At 41.5% G+C, this 23,067-nt stretch overlaps 1 protein-coding gene across 1 annotated transcript in view; it reads right to left on the bottom strand.

Moving 5' to 3' along the window:
- GRIK3 (glutamate ionotropic receptor kainate type subunit 3) overlaps positions 1–23,067 on the bottom strand; it is a 506,016-nt gene that overhangs the window by 76,000 nt on the left and 406,949 nt on the right. Inside the window, exon 11 of the mRNA XM_063454917.1 lies at positions 15,223–15,446. Within this exon, the coding sequence (XP_063310987.1) occupies positions 15,223–15,446 (224 nt within the window). The remainder of the gene's footprint in view (positions 1–15,222; positions 15,447–23,067) is intronic.

Below are 23,067 nucleotides of genomic sequence, written 5' to 3' on the forward strand. Positions count from 1 at the left end.
TGCTTGCTTGCAAGTATTGATGATGTTGGGAGATGTTCACTTGTCTGTCTGTGGAGCATTGAATGGGCTTTATTTTCCAGTATGATAAATTGTGACTTTGTTTGTCCTCTTTTCAACATCTACTTGTCTCACTCATCTTCCCTCCTTTGTATTAATGAATATTCCCCTGCTAACTCGACCTAATGCATTCTGTCACTACCTAATCTATATCCTAACTTGCATTTGCTTTAATATTTTGTAATAAACTGTATTCCATAAGCTACATGGCCAGAGTAGGGAAAAAAAATGGTCTCGGGCATTTATAATCACAGAGGCCCAGTTGAAGGCGTGGGGTCAGAAAGGGGATGCTGTGTCATCACAAATTTTAAGCCCCCTCCCAACGTGAGCATGTCAGCTTAATAATATTCCATGGCAATACAATTTGTTCTGTGCACAAGCTAATTTAATGACACATTTTCCCCATGTTTGCCTGTAACTTGTCTTTGGTGCCTCATTAAGTGGGATACCAGAGAACAAAATGGCCAGCAAAGAGTATTCATGTGCTTGGAGGCTGTGGGATTGCATGTGTGTGGAGTGAGCTGATTGCGGTGTTGTGTTTTGTGCTTCAGTTTTAGTTGTATTGTTAGTGTGATGCAATGAGTGAGTGCATAAGGGCTGTAGTGTATGTGTGTATAAGTGATGTGGTGTGTGTTTAGGGAATGTAGTGTGTGTTTTTGTGTACAGGAGACCTAGTGTGTGCATAGATGATCCAGAGTGTGCAATGGGATGTAGTGTGTATGTCAGGAATATATTTTGTGCATAGGTGGTGCAGTGTCTGTCTAAAAGTGTGTGTAGTGTGTGTAGGGGATCCAGAATGTGTATAGGGAATGTAGTGTGTGTGCAAGTGGTGGCAGTATATAAGCAATGTAGTGTCCATATGTGATGTAGTTTGTGCAGGGGTGCAATATGTGTATGGATGCAATGTGTGTATGAGTCAGTGTGTGATGGGTGCTTTGTGTCGGCGGCATGTTGGTCTATATTGTGTGGAGGAGTGTACGATGGGAGCAAATGTATATATTTGTTTTAATTAAAATTAAACTAAACTTTATGTCCCACATCCCTTCTTTTTACCTTATGCTGAAGAGGATGGACGTTGTAAGCCCTGGTGGTCTGGTGGTGGTGAGTGAAACTTAGCTGCAGGTTGAGTTCATTCCTCTTGCAAGGTCAGTGCTGTATCGGAGTGTTGCTGTGGTAACACATGGCATCTCTCAGAACTACCTGCTCTTGGAGGGAATAGTCTGCCTCCTGTATCCTACTTCCCTCACTATCCTGGAACAAAATGCCAGCAGGCTAGTGAAGAAGATCTTTGATCTCCCCACTGGTTCAAGATGGCAGTCAGCGAGGCTTGTTCTGTATTGGCCCACAGGGAAGATCAAAGGATCTCCCATGTCAGCCTTAGCCCATGGCCATCCTGGCCCACCGGGTATTTGCCTGGTTTACCGATGGACAGTCTGGGCCTGATAGGCTGTCACAATAAGTGTATAGGAACAGTACACTTATATGTGTCTTCTCCACCTGCCAGAAACGTAGGAACACTGCAAACAGGTGCTGCTGATCTAGAATATACCTGAAAATGAACAAAATAACATGCATTCTTTCATATCCACTTTCTAAATAAGTAATGCTACACTGGTTAAACCCTTGTGTGCAAAGGAGGAGGGGTTGTGAGACTTTTTTCACTGAGCGCATGTCTTACTTTATTTGTAGCTTGCTTTTCATCAATTCTATTGAATTATATTTTTTCTATTCCCATAATTATGCAGGTAGCATAGTCTGTTTTGCTGCCCATTATTTAATATGTTGTGTCTATCTTTGCTCTCATTAGTTGCATACAAAGCATCAGCAATTGTATATATTGTGTTTCAAATAACAATAAATCCATGATTTGTTTAATAATCTAATATTATTAAAGTATATATAGGTGCAGCTTTGAAGCCACTTGACAGTTTGCCTTTCTACAATCCAGGCTGCTGCAATGATTCTAGTATTCTTCTTTTCTGCTTCTTTTGACAATGACATGCCCCCTCAATGACATGACCATGCACATTTCACATTTCACATTTCTAATAAAGATGCTTGATCTAGAATCATTTGCAACTTTTTTTTTTTTTTTTTAAAGTATTGTTAGTGGATGTACTTTTTACCACAGCCAAAAAGTCATAATTTTAAACTGGCACATAGCATCATGTTAAATTAATGGGCCCTAAGCATGTGCCCCTTTTGCCCTGTGCTAAAGACAGCCCTGATTATAGGTTTTGTTTTTAACTAAATGATTTCATTCTATAAAATTATAGTGTTCTATCTAGGGAGAAGAGACGGTAAAGGCAATTCTATTTTTTTTTTTTCAGCAAAACTGGACTTATCAGTTGTTATATCAAGCCTTTCCCTCCACCCTAAGATTTCCACACGGGTGTAAATCCTGGAATTAGCAGTACACTATAAAAATGGATTTGAAATCAGACCAGTTGCAAATCCATTATAAATAAGATCAGAGACAGCAAGAAGGTGTAGGTGTTCTGTAAGACTTTGATAAGCTTAAACAAATCTTCGTTGAGACTTGCCTGTAATTTTGGTTGTAATATTCAGGAAGAGGAGACACAATAAATCTATTAATTCAGTCTATTCTCCTGAACAGAACACCTGTTATTGACACAGAAGTGTCTTTTATGTAACAAGGAGAACTAGTGTAGGTTTGTTAATGCATTGCTAGTACTTAGCCACTCTTGATCAGCTGCTACACTTGAGAAAGAATAGTAAGTGTTCTTGCTTGTAAATAAACAATTAAGCTTATTTCAGGGAAAATGTATGGGTATTTTGGTTTAAGCTCAGCTATGCCATAAGTGAACTGAAAAGTTGTACAGCTAGTAAAATACAGATACGCTGACAATATACACTGATTGCTCACAAAATTAAAACCACTGACCAGTGAATTGAATAACTTTGATTATATCATTACAATGGCATCTGTCAAGGGGTGGAATATGTTAGGCAGCTAGTGAACAGTCAGATCTTGGATGTCATCTGTAGGAAGCAGGAAAAATGGGCAAGCAAAAATATCTGAATGACTTTGACAAGATCTGAATCCAAATAGTGATTACTGGGTCATAGTATTTCCAAAAAGGCAAATCTTCTGGGGTGTAGTGATGTCGCGAACATAAAATTTTCGGTTCCCGAACTTCCGCAAATGTTCGCGAACGGGCGAACCGGGCGAACCGCCATAGACTTCAATAGGCAGGCAAATTTTAAAACCCACAGGGACTCTTTCTGGCCACAATAGTGATGGAAAAGTTGTTTCAAGGGAACTAACACCTGGACTGTGGCATGCCGGAGGGGGATCCATGGCAAAACTCCCATGGAAAGTTACATAGTTGATGCAGAGTCTGGTTTTAATCCATAAAGGGCATACATCACCTAACATTCCTAAATTGTTTGGAATAACATGCTTTAAAACATCAGGTATGATGTTGTATCGATCAGGTAGTGTAAGGGTTACGCCCGCTTCACAGTGACAGACCAAACTCCCTGTTTAACGCACCGCAAACAACCGCAAACAGTCCATTTGCACAAACGCAAACTCCCCATTTGCACAAGGTTGGATACCAAGCTAGCCATGTCCCGTTCCTTGTCCTCACTGATGTCATTGAAGGTCTCTTTCTCCACCCAGCCATGTACAACACCAAGGGTCCCCGAAAGGTGACAACAAGCCCCCTGGGACGCCTGCTGTGTTTGGTCTTCCACCTCCTCAAAGCCACCTTCCTCCTCTGACTGCTCTTCTTCAGACTCTTCTCTCTTTGCGTTGCCTCTCTCTGCATTATTATAAGGTGTGTTAAGTAGTACTATTCCTATCAGTTTAATCCCTGTTATGTCCATCAGAAGACAACCCTGGAGAAGGTCCCAGCAGGACTTCACCAACTAATGATAAAGAAGAAGCTACAGGTTCCAGCCCTGACAGAGACTGGCGGACAGCGCCAGAAACACAGTTGGTCCCTTCTACCTCTGCTCCTTCTCCTTCTTCCCCTTCATGTGGATTGAATCCTGAAAGTCCCAGCTTTGTCCCTCATTCACCAGTTAGGGACTCTAACTCTATACGAGGATCTAGACCTCTGTCTACCACATCCCTTCCCAATGGTGTGGGCGAAAGACCCTGTAATGAAGAAATTAGTGGACAACCACCGAGCAACCTAGGTAGAGGCAAAAGAAATCGGAGGGCCCCGAGATTCTTGACCTATGACAACATTGGGGAACCCACATATTCTCAGAACCCCCACACGTGCACTAAGTTAATCAATGTATTACATTGACTGAAATATTGAGTGATAGAATTTCCCTGTATTAGATTGTATTGTACCATCTTGTTAAACGGTTATAAACCAGATGGACTGCTCTTGCCAGTGGAAGACAAGGATTCTACAGAGGGGAGGATGTAACAGACTGCTATATTTTACTGTTTTTACATTAAGTTTTGCGATATTGAACTTTGCCCTTTGCCCTGGAGGAAGGGCTAGGGAGGCAGGAAGAAGAGGACAGGGGCAGAAGTCATGTTCTCTGAGTCTGCTATAAAGAAAGTGTGTTCCTACCTGTTTATATGGTCTATTACTGCTGGGACAGTGAGATAATAACAGGAGAAGGCTAATGCACTGCAACTACAAGAAGTTGGAGACGGTCTACTGCTCTGCTAGGAGAATTAGAAGACTGTCATTTTATGTTCAACTCCCTGCAGATTCTGAAACTTTCTGCAGGAGTGTGAATGAGCTCTTGCATCCTGCCAGCAGAAGGAAGAGAAAGGATTGCCATTGCTGTTCTGCTGCTGTCCTACATTCTGCTGGATCTCTCCTAAAATATCTGCAGTTACAGACGTCACTCAAAGGTACTGTCTCCAGAGATTGCTTCAGGATTCTCCCTTATAACTGTACCTGGGTAGCGCTACCTACACCTAAGGGCCCCAACGTTGTGCACATAATTTACCTGCAGGTACCTAGAAGTTTAACTGTTCAGATGTAGTTATTAATGTTAATAAGAAAAGTTTGTTGTCTGCATTCCTGCTGCCAAAGACTCTTGTGACTGTGTTTAACATGAGCAAGGAACTGCGTTGTTATATGTGGCTGTTATATGTGTATCCCTTTGACCACAATACAGTGTTTATTCCCATGTCTGTATTTATTTCATGTCTCTGAGGTATTAAGTGGAGGGTACTCATCTACTCAGTGGGGTGGGTTCCCCATAAATAGAAGTTGCACTGAGTGGAGGCACTGCGTCAGAACAAGATGTCCCGATCTCCCAACTATAGCGGAGGCTCAGGATCCCTGTCAGCCACATAAGAAGGTGTAACTGCTGCTAGCTACGGCTTGTTGCCAGGAGCAGGGCAAAAAAGGGTTACATGGTTACTATGGCATCAATTTTAGGAACGGGGAGATGGAAAAAGATGCTTGGTCGGTCCTCCTACTTCAAATTTGGGGCACTGCGCGTGCAATCTAATGTGCCACCAGATAGGAGTGGTGTGTTAAGTAGTACTATTCTTATCAGTTTAATCCCTGTTACGTCCCCTATCAGGGGACGTGTATATAAGGCATCGATTTTAGGAACCGGGAGATGGAAAAAGATGCTTGGTCTGTCCTCCTACTTCAAATTTGGGGCACTGCGCGTGCAATCTAATGTGCCACCAGATAGGAGTGGTGTGTTAAGTAGTACTATTCTTATCAGTTTAATCCCTGTTACGTCCCCTATCAGGGGACGTGTATATAAGGCATCGATTTTAGGAACCGGGAGATGGAAAAAGATGCTTGGTCGGTCCTCCTACTTCAAATTTGGGGCACTGTGCGTGCAATCTAATGTGCCACCAGATAGGAGTGGTGTGTTAAGTAGTATTATTTTTATCAGTTTAATCCCAATGTCACGACTACTAGTGTGGTCCAGCACGCAGAAACTATGTAAACATATACATAGGCAAGAAAAGGAAAATAAAAGGACAGAGCGTAAACCGGACCTTAGAATGGCCGGACTAATACGCTAGAGAGAGAGAATGGTCAAAGGGAAAGCCGAGGTCAAGGAAGTCAGAAAATACACAATACCGTTTACACAAGCCAAGTCAGGGAAACCAGAATTCAGAATAACCAGGGAAAAGCCAAGATCAGGATACCAGGAAATCAGATTCACAATGATAAAGCACTCTCAGGAAACCAGGAACAGGAAACCACGACAGGGCAAGGTACTGGGGTGAGCTAGGGATTTAAATATCACGCGGGGGGGGGGGGGGAGGGCGGCAGCCGCGACACCCTGTTACGTCCCCCTCCTCAGGCCTTTTTTAGTCGAATGTATTGCCCACTGTCAGTCCCTTCGGGATCCATCTCTCATTCATCTTAATAAGGGTGAGGTAATCTAGACTTTTTTGACCTAGGCGACTTCTCTTCTCAGTGTCAATACCTCCTGCTGCACTGAAGGTCCTTTCTGACAGGACACTTGAAGCGGGGCAGGCCAGAAGTTCTATTGCAAATTTGGATAGCTCAGGCCAAAGGTCAAGCCTGCACACCCAGTAGTCAAGGGGTTCATCGCTCCTCAGAGTGTCGATATCTGCAGTTAAGGCGAGGTAGTCTGCTACCTGTTGGTCGAGTCGTTCTCTGAGGGTGGACCCCGAAGGGCTGTGGCGATGCATAGGACTTAAAAAGCTCTGCATGTCCTCCATCAACAACACGTCTGTAAAGCATCCTGTCCTTGCCGGCTTGGTCGTGGGAGGAGGATTACTTTCACCTCCTCCCCTCTTAGATTCCCGTTGTGCTGTGACAGCACCCTCATACGCTGTGTAAAGCAAACTTTTTAATTTATTTTGGAACTACTGCATCCTTTCCGACTTGCGGTAATTCGGTAACATTTCAGGCACTTTCTGCTTATACCGGGGGTCTAGTAGCGTGGACACCCAGTACAGGTCGTTCTCCTTCAGCCTTTTAATACGAGGGTCCCTCAACAGGCACGAAAGCATGAAAGACCCCATTTGCACAAGGTTGGATGCCGAGCTACTCATGTCCTGTTCCTCATCCTCAGTGATCTCACTGAAGGTATGTTCTTCCCCCAGCCACATACAACACCACGGGTACCAGATAGGTGACAACAAGCACCCTGTGTGGTTGGTCTTGCTCCTCCTCCTCAAAGCCACATTCCTCCTCTGACTCCTCTTCCTCACAATCCTCTTCCAGCATTGCCGCAGGTCCAGCAAGCGATGCTGATAAGGCTGTTTCTGGTGGTGATGGTGACCACAACTCTTCCTCTTCACGCTCATCTACGGCCTGACCCAGCACTCTTCGCAGGGCACACTCCAGGAAGAAAACAAATGGTATGATGTCATTGATGGTGCCTTCGGTGCGACTCACTAGGTATGTCACCTCCTCAAAAGGACGCATGAGCCTACAGGCATTGCGCATGAGCGTCCAGTAACATGGCAAAAAAAATCCCAGCTCCGCAGAGGCTGTCCTAGCACCACGGTCATACAAATAGTCGATAACGGCTTTTTCTTGTTGGAGCAGGCGGTCGAACATGCATGCCACATGTGTCAACTTGCCCAAATGCAATACCGCCAACAAATTTCTCCGATCTCCAGTTGGTGTGGAGTCAGCCACTGATCCACCTGTGCGTTCAGGGCAGACAGGAGTGCTGGTCCGGTGTGACTCTCTGCTTTCAGGCAAGTCAACCCCAAGACGGCGTGACACTGCCATATCCGGGATGTGGAACAGTACCTGGGGAGCTGGGGGGGTGCCGTTGATGTGGAGCAAGACACAGCAGCAGAAGAGGACTCAGCCGAGGAGGTTATGGAAGAGGATGGAGTAGGAGGAGTAGAGGAGGTGGCAGTGTCATCAACTCCTCTGCAGAGCCACGCATTCCATGCTTGGCAGCCGTCAGCAGGTTTACCCAATGCACAGTGTAGGTGATATATCTGCCCTGACCATGCTTTGCAGACCAGGTATCAGTGGTCAGATAGACCCTTGCCCCAACACTGTGTGCCAGACATGCCATTACTTCCTTTTGCACAATCGAGTACAGGTTGGGGATTGCCTTTTGTGCAAAGAAATTTCTGCCGGGTACCTTCCACTGCGGTGTCCCAATAGCTAATATTTTTTTGAACGCCCCAGAATCCACCAGCTTGTATGGTAAAAGCTGGCGGGCTAAGAGTTCAGTCAAGCCAGCTGTCAGACGCTGGGCAAGGGGGTGACTTTGTGACATTGGCTTCTTACGCTCAAACATGTCCTTGACAGACACCTGACTGTGGGCAGAGGAGCAGGAACTGCTCAAGGCGAGAGACGGGGGACGGATGGTTGAGAGGGGGCAAGGAGGACAGCAGTGGTTAACGTGGCTGAAGATGCTGGACCAGGAGGAGGATGGCGCCTTTAAGTTTGTGTGCTGCTTGTACTCATGTGTTGATCCCATAGGCGTTTGTGATGTGCGATCATGTGCCTTCGCAAAGCAGTTGTACCTAGGTGGGTGTTGGACTTCCCACGACTCAGTTTCTTTTGGCACAGGTTGCAAATGGCATCGCTGTTATCAGAGGCAGACACACAAAAAAAATGCCACACTGCTGAGCTCTGCAATGACGGCATTCTGGTGGTGGCAACAGCATGCGTTGATTGACGTGCTGTCTGGCTGACCCCGGGTGCCGATGCATGCTGTCTGACTGTGCCACTAGCTCCTTGCGACGACCTCCCCCTGCTTCCAACTCGTCTCCTCCTCCTCTTCTCTGTCTACCCATCTGAACTTTCCCCCCGTTCTTCTTCTCTTCTAGCGGGCACCCACATGACATCCACGGACGCATCGTCATCATCAACTGCTTCACTTGTATCTGACAACTCAGCAAAGGAAGCAGCAGCGGGTACAACATCATCATCATCACACTGTACGTGTGTAATGCTGCCTGACTGAGGCATATCCCTGTTATCTACATCCTCTGGCAATAATGGTTGCGCATCACTCATTTCTTCCAACTGATGTGTAAATAACTCCTCTGACATACCAAGTGAAGTGGCTGTGGTGCTAGTGTTTGTGGTGGCGGCAGGCGGGCGAGTGGTAAGTTCAGAGGTGCCTGAAGCTAAGCTGGAGGAGGATGGTGCGTCAAGGTTCCGAGAGGAAGCTGTAGAAGATTGGGTGTCCTGTGTTAGCCAGTCAACTATGTCCTCAGAACTTTTCAAGTTCAGGGTACGTGGCCTCTGAACACTGGGCATTATTCTAGGGCCAAAGGGAATCACAGCACCACGACCACGACGGCCCCTGCGGGGTGGCCTGCCTCTGCCTGTCATTTTTTTTCAGATTAGTGGTACTATGCGTGCAAGCTACTATGACAACAGATATGAGTAGCACTGTGCAGTGGCAGAAGTTGGCAGAGTAGACGCTGTAGGCCTGACACACACGCTTGCAGACAACTAACTGCTATTCAATCTATTACAGTCAAAATTGTATTTTTCTTTTAAAATGTGCACTACTGTTACACCAGATATGAGTTGCACTGGTGTGACACTGTGCCCTGGCAGGCCCTGAAATGCACACGCATGAAGGAAACTGACTGGTATTATATAACAGTCAAAAAAGTTTTTTGTTTTTTTTTTAAATGCAAGCTATTGGGACACCAGATATGAGTGAGTGGTGGCACTGGGCAGGCCCTGAAATGCACACTCGTGAAGGAAACTGACTGCTATTATATTACAGTCAAAAAAGTTTAGTTTTTTTTTTAAATGCAAGCTATTGGGACACCAGTGAGTGAGTGGTGGCACTGGGCAGGCCCTGAAATGCACACTCGTGAAGGAAACTGACTGCTATTATATTACAGTCAAAAAGGTTTAGTTTTTTTTAAATGCAAGCTATTGGGACACCAGATATGAGTGAGTGGTGGCACTGGGCAGGCCCTGAAATGCACACTCGTGAAGGAAACTGACTGCTACTATATTACAGTCCAAAAAGTTTAGTTTTTTTTAAATGCAAGCTATTGTGACACCAGATATGAGTGGTGGCACTGGGCAAGTGGGCACAGTATACGCTGTGAGCATGACACACACGCTGGCAGACAACTAACTGCAATTCAATCTATTACAGTCAAAATTGTATATTTTTTAAAATGTACACTACTGTTACACCAGATATGAGTTGCACTGGTGTGACACTGTGCCCTGGCAGGCTCTGAAATGCACACGCGTGAAGGAAACTGACTGCTATTATATTACAGTCCAAAACGTTTTTTTTTTGTTAAATGCAAGATATTGTGACACCAGATATGAGTGGTGGCACTAGGCAAGTGGGCACAGTATACGCTGTGAGCCTGACACACACGCTGGCAGACAACTAACTGCTATTCAATCTGTTACAGTCAAAATTGTATTTTTATTTTTAAATGTACACTACTGTTACACCAGATATGAGTTACACTGGTGTGACACTGTGCCCTGGCAGGCCCTGAAACGCATACGCGTGAAGGAAACTGACTGCTATTATATTACAGTCAAAAAAGTTGTTGTTTTTTAAATGCAAGCTATTGTGACACCAGTGAGTGAGTGGTGGCACTGGACAGGCCCTGAAACGCACTAGTGAAGGGAACTGACTGCTATTATATTACAGTCAAAAAAGTATTTTTTTGTTTTTTTTTTAAATGCAAGCTATTGTGACACCAGTGAGTGAGTGGTGGCACTGGGCAGGCCCTGAAACGCACACTAGTGAAGGAAACTGACTGCTATTATATTACAGTCCAAAAAGTTTAGTTTTTTTTAAATGCAAGCTATTGTGACACCAGTGAGTGAGTGGTGGCACTGGGCAAGTGGGCCCAGTATATGCTGTGAGCCTGACACACACGCTGGCAGGCAGGCAACTGCAATTACATTACACAGAAAAAAAAAAAAGCAGACTGATGTTCTAGCCCTAAAAAGGGCTTTTTGGGGTGCTGTCCTTACAGCAGAGATCAGATGAGTCCTTCAGGACTGTAGTGGACACTGAATACACTAGCCTAACTATCAATTTCCCTATCAAATCAGCAGCAGCTACACTGTCCCTCCTCTCACTAAGGATGCAGCTTCACAATGAATGTAAAATGGATGCTGTCCAGGAGGTGGGAGGGTCTGGGAGGGAGGGTCTGCTGCTGATTGACTGGAATGTGTCTGCTGACTGTGAGGTACAGGGTCAAAGTTTACTCAATGATGACGAATAGGGGGCGGACCGAACAGCGCATATGTTCGCCGTCCATGGCGAACGCGAACAAGCGATGTTCGCCAGGAACTATTCACAGCGAACGTTCGGGACATCACTACTGGGGTGTTTCCGGTATGCAGTGGTTAGTAACTACCAAAAGTGTTGCAAGGAAGTACAGCAGGTCAACCAGCATCAGGGTAATTTATTTATTTGTTATTTTTATTTTTATTTTTTCTCCAAATTTACTTTTTCCCAGTTTAGCAATGATCTGTCTTCTCCTCTTCTTTATTTCCTCTTACAACCACTTTCCTCATCCCCCCAACAACCTTTACATTTCCCCCCTCTCTGCTACACTCCCCCTTCTCTCAACTCATGCCCTGCTCTCATTTCTATGATCCCTCTCTCTTATTCACAATCACAATCACAAGCTTGACACAATCACAATCACAAGCATTTTTATGCTCCCTCTCTCCTATTCACAATCACAATCAAGCTTGACAAAGGCCCTTAGGGGTCTAAACGTTGCTGTTTGGTTCCTTGTTCCAATAAAGATTGCCTATATTTTGGGATTCGTTGGAGTGCCTGGATTATTTTCTTATATTATAATGTCAATTCCCAACATGTTTCACTAAGCTGTCATTAGTCATGCAGGGTATTAAGGTTAAGAAAAAAGGCATAGTGCTACCTGTTTCCTCACACAAAAAAAAACATTTCTTGTGGGCAGACAGAAGTGTGGAGGTGGACATGCTGTACAGAACTCTGAATTATAAACCTGGCCTATTACTGACAATGTAGCGCTGTTTCTTTTCTTTGGGTGCTTTGTGTGATCACACAGGTCACTCCCCTTTAATCAGTACTATATATGGAATCATGAACAAACAGATATACCTTGTCCTGTAAAACTAACAATCTGTCTATAAAGACTGAGTGATTTGACTGAAGAAATACACTTCAATATCACTGCAAGAGCACTGGTAGTGGGTAGTAGTGGGGTGATAGGGACTGTAAATGAGGAGGTAGGAATTGGTGGGTAGGAATTGTAGTGGGGAAGAGGGGCTCTAGTAGGGGGTTGGGGGCTGAAATAGGTAGATGGCTGCAATTAGGGGGAGTAGTGGGAGTGATAAGGGTTGTAGTGGAAGGTATAGAGACTTTTTTGGTAATATGGGATGAAATTGGGATGATAGGATGTATAGTGGGAGGACACAGTCCCTAAACCCTGCATTGGGGTTTAGGGACTGTAGTGTAGGATAGGGGCTACAGTCGGGGTAAGGGACTTTAGTAGTGGGGTTGGAGGCTGCTGTTTGGTTATGAGGGCTGTAGTAGGAGGTATAGTGCTTACAGTAGATAGTTAGGGGCTGTTGTAGGACATAGGCACTGTAGTATAAGGGTTGTAGTAAGGGGCTGTAGTAAGGAGTAAGGATCTGTAGTAGGGAGATTAGGGCTGCAATTAGGGGGTTAGGAGCTGTAGTAGGGAGTAAGGGTCTGTATTAGGGGGGTTAGGGCAGTAGTGGGGTATAGGGGCTGCAGTTTAGGTGCTAGGGGCTTTAGTAGGGAGATAGGGTCTGTAGTGCAGGGGTTAGGGGCTAGCTTTGGTGAAAGTGAGTGTAGGGGGGCATAGGGGTTGCAATTGGGGGGTTGGGAGCTTTAGTAGAGAGTAGAAAAGCCCATAACAAGTGAAAATTCAAAGTGAAATTTAAATTTAAGGTCAAAATAGCAATATAAACAATCTGCCTCCCAGAAAGACCTGGTATCCTTATAGAGAAAGCTACTCTGCAATAATAAATGTAGAAATGGGACGCAGAGAGAAAAAACAAAAAAGCTCTTTAATAATCCCTCGTAGGGGAGAAACTAAAAAAAAATTAAATAAACAAACATAGATAAATAAATAAATAAATAGATAAATAAAATAGGATCAAATGGAATTGTGTATCGACTAGTCCACAGAAAAAATAATAGTAATGTGATCAGAGAAGTAACTATAAATATATGTGCAGCAAAGTTGCTAAATATGGTTAAAATTTCTATGATAGAAGGGATAAGATACAATAAATGTAGCAAACTAGAAGCCCTTGGATGCAAGATAAGTATAGTCTATAAATAGAAAATTAAATGCACCAAATACAAAAGTGGCGAACTAAGTTTGACTTAGCAACTTTGCTGCACATATATTTATAGTTACTTCTCTGATCACATTACTATTATTTTTCCTGTGGACTAGTCGATACACAATTCCATTTGATCCTATTTTATTTATCTATTTATTTATTTATTTATCTATGTTTGTTTAGTATTTTTTTGAGTTTCTCCCCTACGAGGGATTATTAAAGAGCTTTTTTGTTTTTGCTCTCTGCGTCCCATTTCTACATTTATTATTGCAGAGTAGCTTTCTCTATAAGGATACCAGGTCTTTCTGGGAGGCAGATTGTTTATATCTGCCACCCATTAGTCCACTTTTCATTTTGTCCTTAAAGGTTGTTCTTAAAGGTTGAACTTGATGTACTCAACCTAGATTACTATGTAACTAAAGGCAACCATGCTAAGCAACGTTTCACGTATTTAACGGATGTAATTAAATGTTAAGAAAAAAATTAAAATGAAGCTGCAAAAGCAAAGTACAATTTTCAACATTTACAAACCTGTATATAAACATTTATGAACTTTAAGCAAATTTTAAATATTCAGAAAGATAACAGTTTATCAGCAGGTAGGACTGGGAGTAATTTCCCTGAGTTAGATCTAATGACGCTTACAAAAGTATAATTGCTTCCCCCTGCCTGAGAAGCAATTTCAGGTATATTACTTTCTTTAAATGTAAGGAAATGTATGCACATGTTCTGTACAGAATGCATATTAGTAACTGTTTCTGTATTCTTTTTATCGTATTTGCATTATACCCTGTACATAGTTAATTGCATACAATAGAAACTTGGATGTAGCATTGTTAATAGAATGGTAAAATGGAATTTTACTACCAAAAACACTAGGCTTAATATGTTGAAAGAGGAGATAAACACACAAAAGGTGAAATGTGTTTTATGGTAAAATAATGTCATTGAGGACTTGTGGAGCCATCAGAAAACCACCAAAGGTGTATGACTGTTTCAATAGAAGTAGCTCCATCATCTAATTCTACACTGTAATATATATTTTAAATTACAAAATATTTGATAGAAATATTATTAAGTTTGTTTCACAGCAGCTGGAGTGGCCGAAATTCTGCTTATTGCATTCTAGCTGCTGTGGAACAGAACACAATAACACACATATACACTTACACACATATACACAAGCTGATGCTGACACAAACATATTCACACATTTGTTGATCACTATTCCAGGCTGCTGAAGCAGCTCCTGCTTGACAGCTTCAGCCTTTCTTCATATCTAGCTACTGTGGAACACAACTCAAATAACAATTATTCAAATAAGGATGAATCAGTCATATTGTATAAAAGATAATATAAGATGTATGCAATATAAAAGATATAATGCTTCTCATGAAATTCGGAAACTGTTCAAGCAATACTTTCAAGGTTTATGATGTCTTCTGTACTCATCAATGCCATTATTTTCCTGTAAAGCACACTTCACCATTATGTATATTATATGTTGTATATGTTTAAATCATCATGCCACTAACCATCAGTCTTTTGAAAATCCCCATCTACAACAATTTACCAACAATTGTACTGCTTTGCAAGTGCATGAGCGGGGCCTTTTCACACTCAGAAGTGAATGTAAAAGTGAAAAAAAGTGTATACATACAGCAAAGGAATCGAAAAAAGGGTAAAAAGGCCTGGGTATTTAAGAAAGGAGGTAGATGCCAGAGAAGCCCAGTTTCACTAAAAAGTAATTATCAGCCACACTGTTTTGATCTTAGTCTAAAGAAGAGGATGATGGACACATGATGTTATGAATGGCAAGAATGTACCATAATACATACTATATGTTTTTTCTGCTTGTGTCTGACACATTCGCTGTAGGCAAACTGATATTCATAACATTTTATCAGTGAGGTAAGTTAGATTACCTTACCTGGCTATAACAAATAGCACACAGCTCACACCGAGGTAGGCAAGGAGGATGTACATCCAGATGTCAGGGGATAGAGGGTTCAGAAAGGAAAATACACTGGGACTGGTGCCATTGGCTTTTCTGTACAAGATGCTGATCCCCAAGGTCATGAATGGCTTGGTAAAATCGATGACTTTCTCACGGATATGGGTGATGGTAAGGGGGGCCACGGCCAAGTCAGCTTTCTGAAAAGACACACAAATTGAACATTACCACACTGTGCTTTGTCTTAAAAAATTAACTGTGCCAACAACTGTGTTTGTTTCTTAACCCTGCTCTAACTGACAGTGTATCATAACCACTGCAATAATTTAATACAACAATCTTGAACAAATATATGATAATGTGGACACGTGGAGAAAAAAAAAAGCATGCTTTAAAATGCTATATTCTTTACTGATGGATTCATCAGAACCAACATACCTTTCATTAATAAATGTTATAAGTACAATCACTGGATTGTTAAGTACTGACTTTTTAATGAAGTTGTTGTTTAAAAATAGAAATGTTGATTGCACTGTGCTTTAATTTGTGTCTCTGTATGAGTTTAGGAGATGCATCAACTTATCTTTAATACTGACTGACATTTGATGACCTGGATTTACTTATTGCTTGCTGTAAATGTTACAACATATTCCTTAGATAAAATCAATGATGTAGTTCTTTGACTTCTATACTTCTATAATACATTTCTAATAGACAAAAAAGGATACTTTCCTTTTAGGGGTGTGAGTGGGGTCCTGATAAATTGTAGGGAAATATTAATAACAATTTCTGAAACTAAAACATACTTTAAAAAAAAAAAAGTATCTTATTTAGGAAGATTTCTAAACTCATTTATTGTAGTTTAAAGACATATTACTATGTAATATGCTGTGGAGCTCTGTAACAACACTCAGTCACATCAATAATATGCAGCTCCGAGAAAAGAGGGACAAAGGGATTTGGGCATAAAATGGGGAATGCCCCTCCTAAATGGGGACACTTGAGAAGTATGATGCTAAGAAGTATGGGTGAGCTATGTATTCCCTGATTACTGAATATGGGGGGGATATTGTAGTTTTCTTTAAACATTAAAAAGATGTATAAAGGTGTAGATGTTGTAATAGGGTATAAGGGCAGGAATGTGATGGTTATGGGCTATAGTAGGGTATAGGGACAGCAATTGGGGGGTTAGGGGCTGTAGTATGGTATAGGGACAGCAATTGGGGGGTTAGGGGCTGTAGTAGGGTATAGGGGCAGCATTTGGAGGTTAGGGGCTGTAGTAGGGTATAGGAGCAGCAATTTAGGATTTTGTGGTAGGGGCTATAGTAGTGGGTTTATTAGCGGTAGTGGTAAGAGGCTGTATTAGTGGATTTATTATCTTTAGTGGTAAGGGGCTGTAGAAGTGGGTTTAGGGGCTGTAGTGATAATGGACTGTAGTTGTACATTTATGAGCTGTAGTGGTAAGGGGTTGCAGTAGTGTGTTTAGGGGCTGTAGTGGTAAGGTACTGTAGTGGTAACGGGTTGTAGTGATGGGTTTGGAGGCTATAGTGGTAAGGGGTTGAAGTAGTGGGTTTAGGGGCTGTAGTGGTAAGGTACTGTAGTGGTAACGGGTTGTAGTGATGGGTTTGGAGGCTATAGTGGTAAGGGGTTGAAGTAGTGGGTTTAGGGGCTCTAGTGGTAAGGGGCTGTAGTAATGGTTTATGGGTTGTAGTGGTAAGGGGCTGTAGTAGTGAATTTATAAGCTGTAATGGTAAGGGGTTATAGTAGTGGGTTTAGGGACTGTATTTGTAAGGGGCTGTAGTGGGGCTAAGGGCTTCAACTGGGGGGTTGGGACTAAAGAAAAACAAAACAAATTTTTTTCTCCCCCTCCCTGAGGCTTACCTTGGACCAGGGAGGGGGAGAATCGTGATCAATGGTGCTCCCAGGTGCCGTGTGATGAGTGGGCAGGCCTACCATGATGCACCCTTAGCTACAGAGCACCAGGGCACTGTGCACTCTGTGCACCTGCCTGGGATCGGGCCTGATCAGACAGAATGCTCTACTTTAGTACATGATCCTAATAGGTCTTTGTAAATACGCCATTTGGTGTCATAGGCAAAGTTAGGTACACATTTTATTTGAGAAAACACATGTATTGTATTTTTTACTATAAATGTGAACTGAAATCTCTGTAAAATGTATTTCCTTTGTAACTCTGGCACTTTATTGTATTCATTATGAAAAAAATATATTTCACGTGAAAGTGATTGAGCAGGCAAAGAGATTTACAATTAATGTCACCACACTTAAAGTGCATGACCTCTGTGAAGCATGATCTCATTATGGAAACTCACTTAATAATACAGTGTTCTTAAAACTAGGTTGTAAAGTCTCGTGGGGGCCAGTCGTAATGATATCATCTAGATATTCTAATGTGACAAATGTCCAATGTGGTCTCACCCATATTCTTGCTAGGCATTAAATAACTTAGATCACTGTTGGGGTATATTCACAAAACCAATGATTGTGGGGCACTGATAAGACAATTGTACATTTTAAATAGGCCAGAATATTATTTTTTAGAAATTCAGGTGTATTTATTTTTTTGCAATTTTAGCCTTTTAAGTTCTACACATTTACTGGATAAGATAAGTAAATAAATTCTGATTTCAGTTGTATGGCTCTCCTTACTTATTTCTTTGACTTTGAAAAGAACATTCTGCTTGATAAATGGAAAACAACAAATTAAATCACTCTGCTTTTAGAGATTTTTTCCAGTTCGGATAGTTTGACCTTTGAAATTCACTTTTAATTCCCAACAATTCTCACTCTATTAAATAACCCTTCATGTGTATAACCTATACTTATAAAGGTACAATCATTCACCTTGTATTTTGGTGTAATTTGTGTGTATTCCATTTTCAGTGTTTTTTTTTTTTTTTTGTTTTTTTTTATATTATATTTCTCTTTCTCAGACTTTCTCTTGGCTTTTAACCTGAAATTATCAACTTATATTGTGAAATATGCATTGTGATACATTCTGCACTTTTTCAGAGCTCTGCAATAATTCTACCTCCTAATAAGGAGGTGTGGCTGCAAAAGGATACCAGTATTGCTTCATCCGCATGTGAGCATCTTGAATCTTATTTAAGGACAAAGAACTTTATAGTATTGTGCTTTTTGCGCCAACAGTACCTGCCTAAAATACTAATGAAATTGAGAGAATGGAAGAACTCTAAATAGCATAGGACACAGTATATTACTTCTGAGTACATTTGTTCTCAATATACAACTGTATATTGTTGCATGACATATATGCTGAAGCCGCAGGTACCATATTTGATAGGGTTGGCTATATAGCACAATGTGTTGATGTATTAATATATGCAAAACATCTATAATAAATCCTTTTCTTTATTGAATGGATTAACAACATTTTGGCAGTGAACTCAAGTTTTCCTCTCATGAGACTGATTTTAGTGTGAAAAGAACCTAGGTATCTGACAGGCAATAATGCCTAAAAACATTCTGCTTGTCAAAACCCTAGTTAACTACAGCACGGTCCCATAAGCAAAACCTAAACCATACAGTAATGCAATAATGAGAGAGAAATTAATAAAACAGATAATTCGATAAGTGCAGGGGATTGTCAGTATCCAAAGTAAAATAGTGTTTCCCTTTGTTACCCTACCACATAGGAAAAATGAGAGAGAAGAAAAAAAAGCATGTCCCTAATAAATCAGTGTATACAAACATGTCATAAAAACACATCCTCTACTTCAAAGTAGAAAAAGTCCAAAACGCTCTTGGGATTTAATTTTGTTTTAGAATGGTCTGGTCATCACTAGGTACCTATTTTGGTGTTCTGTCAAACTGGGAACCAGTTATTTGGAGATACTACACTAGTCATTCTTAGAACGTAATAAGTGGCTCAAACCGGACAGTTGTTATATGCCAGATGTAGTTTAAAAATGTAGGATGACCATGCATAACAGTCTAAAGGAAAGCTATGAGATACACTTGATACACTAAACAGCAAATTATGTAGAATGACGTGTAACATGTAGATTGAATTAGTCAATTTAAAAAATCAACAGCTCAGCTCAGTTGTAATCAAAATTATTTAAACCCCCAGGGGTTATTGTCAAAATTTGCACACTTTCAGCTGTTTGCTATGAACAAATAAAGCAATAGAAAAAGATCAACACAACTAATACTTTAAGTGGTTTCAACACAACTAATACTGTTAGTGGTTTCCCCAAATTCAATTGAAAAAACAACTTATAATGACTTCTACAGCCTCAAAATTATTCAACCCCTTCATGGCCAGCATCTTTAGTACCTAGTAGAGACTCCTTTGGCTGTTATGCCCAGCTTCTGACAGAATTCCTGAGGAATCTTAGCCCATTTCTCATGAGCAGTTACTTCATGTTCAGTAATATTCCTGGGTTTGCATGCTGTAACCACCTTCTTCAGATCCCTCCAAAGATTTTCTGTGACTGTGACAACAACTGTTTTGCATATTTGTGCTGTTGTGAGGGCTTCTATTCAGGAGGTTGAATAATTCAAGTGTTGGGGACAGAGGGAGTGGGGAGGAGGAACAGAGGGTTATTTAAAAAGAAAAAAAAAGAACTGTGTGCAATGGAGGGAGGCGGTAGGAAGCACACAGTTGGAGAGAGAATAAATATTCACCTTGCAGGAGTTTTGTACTGCCAGTCGCTACTGCCTTTTGCATCCAAGATCCTTGAAAGAGTTGTGTATGCGAGATTGACAGACTTCCTTGTGTCCAACTCTCTGCTAGACCCGCTTCAGTCTGGTTTCCGCGCTAAGCACTCTGTGGAAATGGCACTGACCAAAGTATCCAATGATCTACTTACTGCAAAATCTCATGGTCACTACTCTATCCTAATTCTCCTTGACCTGTCTGCAGCTTTTGACACTGTTGATCATCAACAACTTCTTCTCATCCTCCGTAATATTGGTCTACACGATATTGCTCTCTCCTGGTGCTCCCCCTACCTCTCTCAGCGCTGTTTCAGTGTTTCTTTCTCTGGCTCTGCTTTTTCTCCCCAACTCCTCTTTGTTGGTGTCCCCCAAGGTTCAGTCCTTTGTCCCCTACTGTTCTTTATCTATACTGCCTTCCTTGGTAAACTCATTAGCTCCTTTGGCTTCCAATATAATTTCTATGCAGATGACACACAAATCTACCCGTCCTCTCGTGATCTCTCCCTGTCCCTCTTAACTAGTGTCTCTGACTGCCTCTCTGCTATTTCTAACTTAATGGCTGCCCACTTCCTTAAACTCAACTTGACCAAAATTGAAATTCTGGTCTTTCCTCCGTCAAGTGTTGCTACTCCTGTGTCTGTCTCCCTCCAAGTCAACGGTGCTACCATCAGCTTCACAATGCAGGCTTGCTGCCTAGGTGTTCTCTTTGACTCCGACCTCTTCTTCACGCCTCATGTTCAGTCTATCGCAAAAATCCTGTCGTTTCCATCTCAAAAACATTGCGCACATCCAACCCTACTTTATGTCCTTTATGTAAGGTGCTGGTCCATTCCACTGTCCTTTCTCGCCTTGACTACTGAAATCCGCTTCTCAGTGGTCTTATGTGCTCCCAACTTGCGCCGTTACAGTCCATAATGAATGCAACGGAGAGGCATATCTTCCTGTCCGCCCGTACCTCACACGCCCCACCCTTCTGTCTGTCCCTACATTGGCTTCCTGTAAGATATAATCTTCAATTTAAAATTCTGGTTCTTGCTGTCAAATCTCTAAACAGTGCTACTCCCACCTATCTATCCTCCCTAATACACAAGTATGTCCCATCTAGGCCCTTACACTCTGCTGAAGACTTACGTCTATTTTCTGTCCGTACTCCTACCTCTGATGCTCGCCTTCAAGACTTCTCAAAGGGCTGCACCGTTCCTGTGGAACTCACTTCCCGCCTATGTTAGATGCTCACTCCTTAAAAAAAAAATCATTAAAAACCCACTTCTTCATAAGCGTATCAATGAAACTGTTAATAGCTCCTGACTGATTCCTCTCTTGCAACTGTCATTATTCTAATACTATCCTTACCTTTTGTGTCACTTTACCCCACTCCCTCTAACATGTAAGCTCATTGAGCAGGGCCCTCAGCCCTCTGTTCCTGTGTGTCCAACATGTCTGGTTACAATTACATGTCTGTTCATCCACCCATTGTAAAGCGCTGCGGAATTTGTTGGCGCTATATAAATATCATAATAATAATAATAATAATGATGCATGTGCTGGGGAGCAACTAACCCCACACACAATTAACAATAACTCAATATGTGCACTGTTTCAAGACTCCTACCACCATAACCACTTCAAATCAGTGAGGTCATGGTGGTTGGAGTAACCCTGTAATGCTGCCATGGCTATTAACTGGAAAAAGAAAAGAAAAGAAATATGGAAACAATGTTGTATTATTTTGGGTTACATTATGAAGTTAAACTGTCCACTGGCCACAAATCAATGTGTAGCAGACAAAGTCTTGCTACAAACAAATATGTCATTTGTGATACACTTTGTCCCTTTCTTTATATATATATATATATATATATATATATATATATATATATATATATATATAAAATCAGACGTATGCATACATATTTGGATGTCAGGCAAGCTCAGAAGCATCAGTGGATTCCAACTCATAATGATATGTAGGTAAGTTAGAATTCCCTTAAGCACGGGGACAAAGCGATGCTTCATCGCACAGAATAGCAGGGCTATATATAAGAGCACATTATACAAGGAGCACAGATGTGGGAGGAAGGATAGAGCTATAAAAGCAGTTTAGAACTGAATATGGAGGAAGTTGAGCTATTAATTAAATGTACTGATGGGTTTTAAATTAGAACGACGTGATGTTTATCTGGCATTTTGACTTTGCTGCATTCGCCAAACAAAATAAGTAATTACCCTGGCAACTGCTATATTATCCTGGATGCAATAGCACAGTGAAATATAGCATGCCGCTACAATGAGATGCATGTAAACACATTAATTGTTATGTGACCTAAATCTGGAAGCACTGATTTCATTACATTTAAAATCCTTAACGGGAACATTTGTTTTACTGCTTGATTTAAGTTTTTATGTATTCTCAGTTAAAAGCCATTTTTGTCTCTTTTTCTTTGTTACAGATTAGCTGGCATCCATGCAGTTTTTAGGACAATTAAATAAAAACAACTCAAGTTGTAAGCAGCTCAGGGAAAATAATAGAGATCTCTCATGTGATGTACGGAGAGAGTTTCTGATAAAAAAGAAGAGTCCTATAACACAGCTTGGTGAGGTTTATGTTTATTCACAAAACACAATGAATATTTTAACATACGTAACCTCCACCAGGCAGTATTATGTAGTATACAAAAGAAATACAACTTTCATGAATACTATGTATATATTTTGAACAGTGAACCATGTATTATGGAAAAATAATGCCATTCAGGTGTCCTGGGGAGGCTTTAACCCCTTAAGGACACATGACATGTGTGACATGTCATGATTCCCTTTTATTCCAGAAGTTTGGTCCTTAAGGGGTTAAACCTCCAAACCAAGGGTTTGGTGTGATTGTCTCCAGAACTCAGAAAAGCATTATTTTACCTTAATACATGCCTAACCAACATTTCTATTACAATTGTTTTTAGTGTTAACCACTTAAGGAGCACATGATGGTTAAATCCCTGCTGGTACCAAGGACTTCCTTTGTGAGCTAGGGCCCACACTTAGTTAGTGCTGCTCATAGCCCTTTAAACACTACAGCTGAGAGATTCCCTCTTTCAGTTAGGACCACAGTTAGTGACCCCACAC

This window comes from Pelobates fuscus, chromosome 1, assembly GCF_036172605.1.
Source record: "Pelobates fuscus isolate aPelFus1 chromosome 1, aPelFus1.pri, whole genome shotgun sequence".
Lineage (NCBI taxonomy): Eukaryota > Metazoa > Chordata > Amphibia > Anura > Pelobatidae > Pelobates > Pelobates fuscus.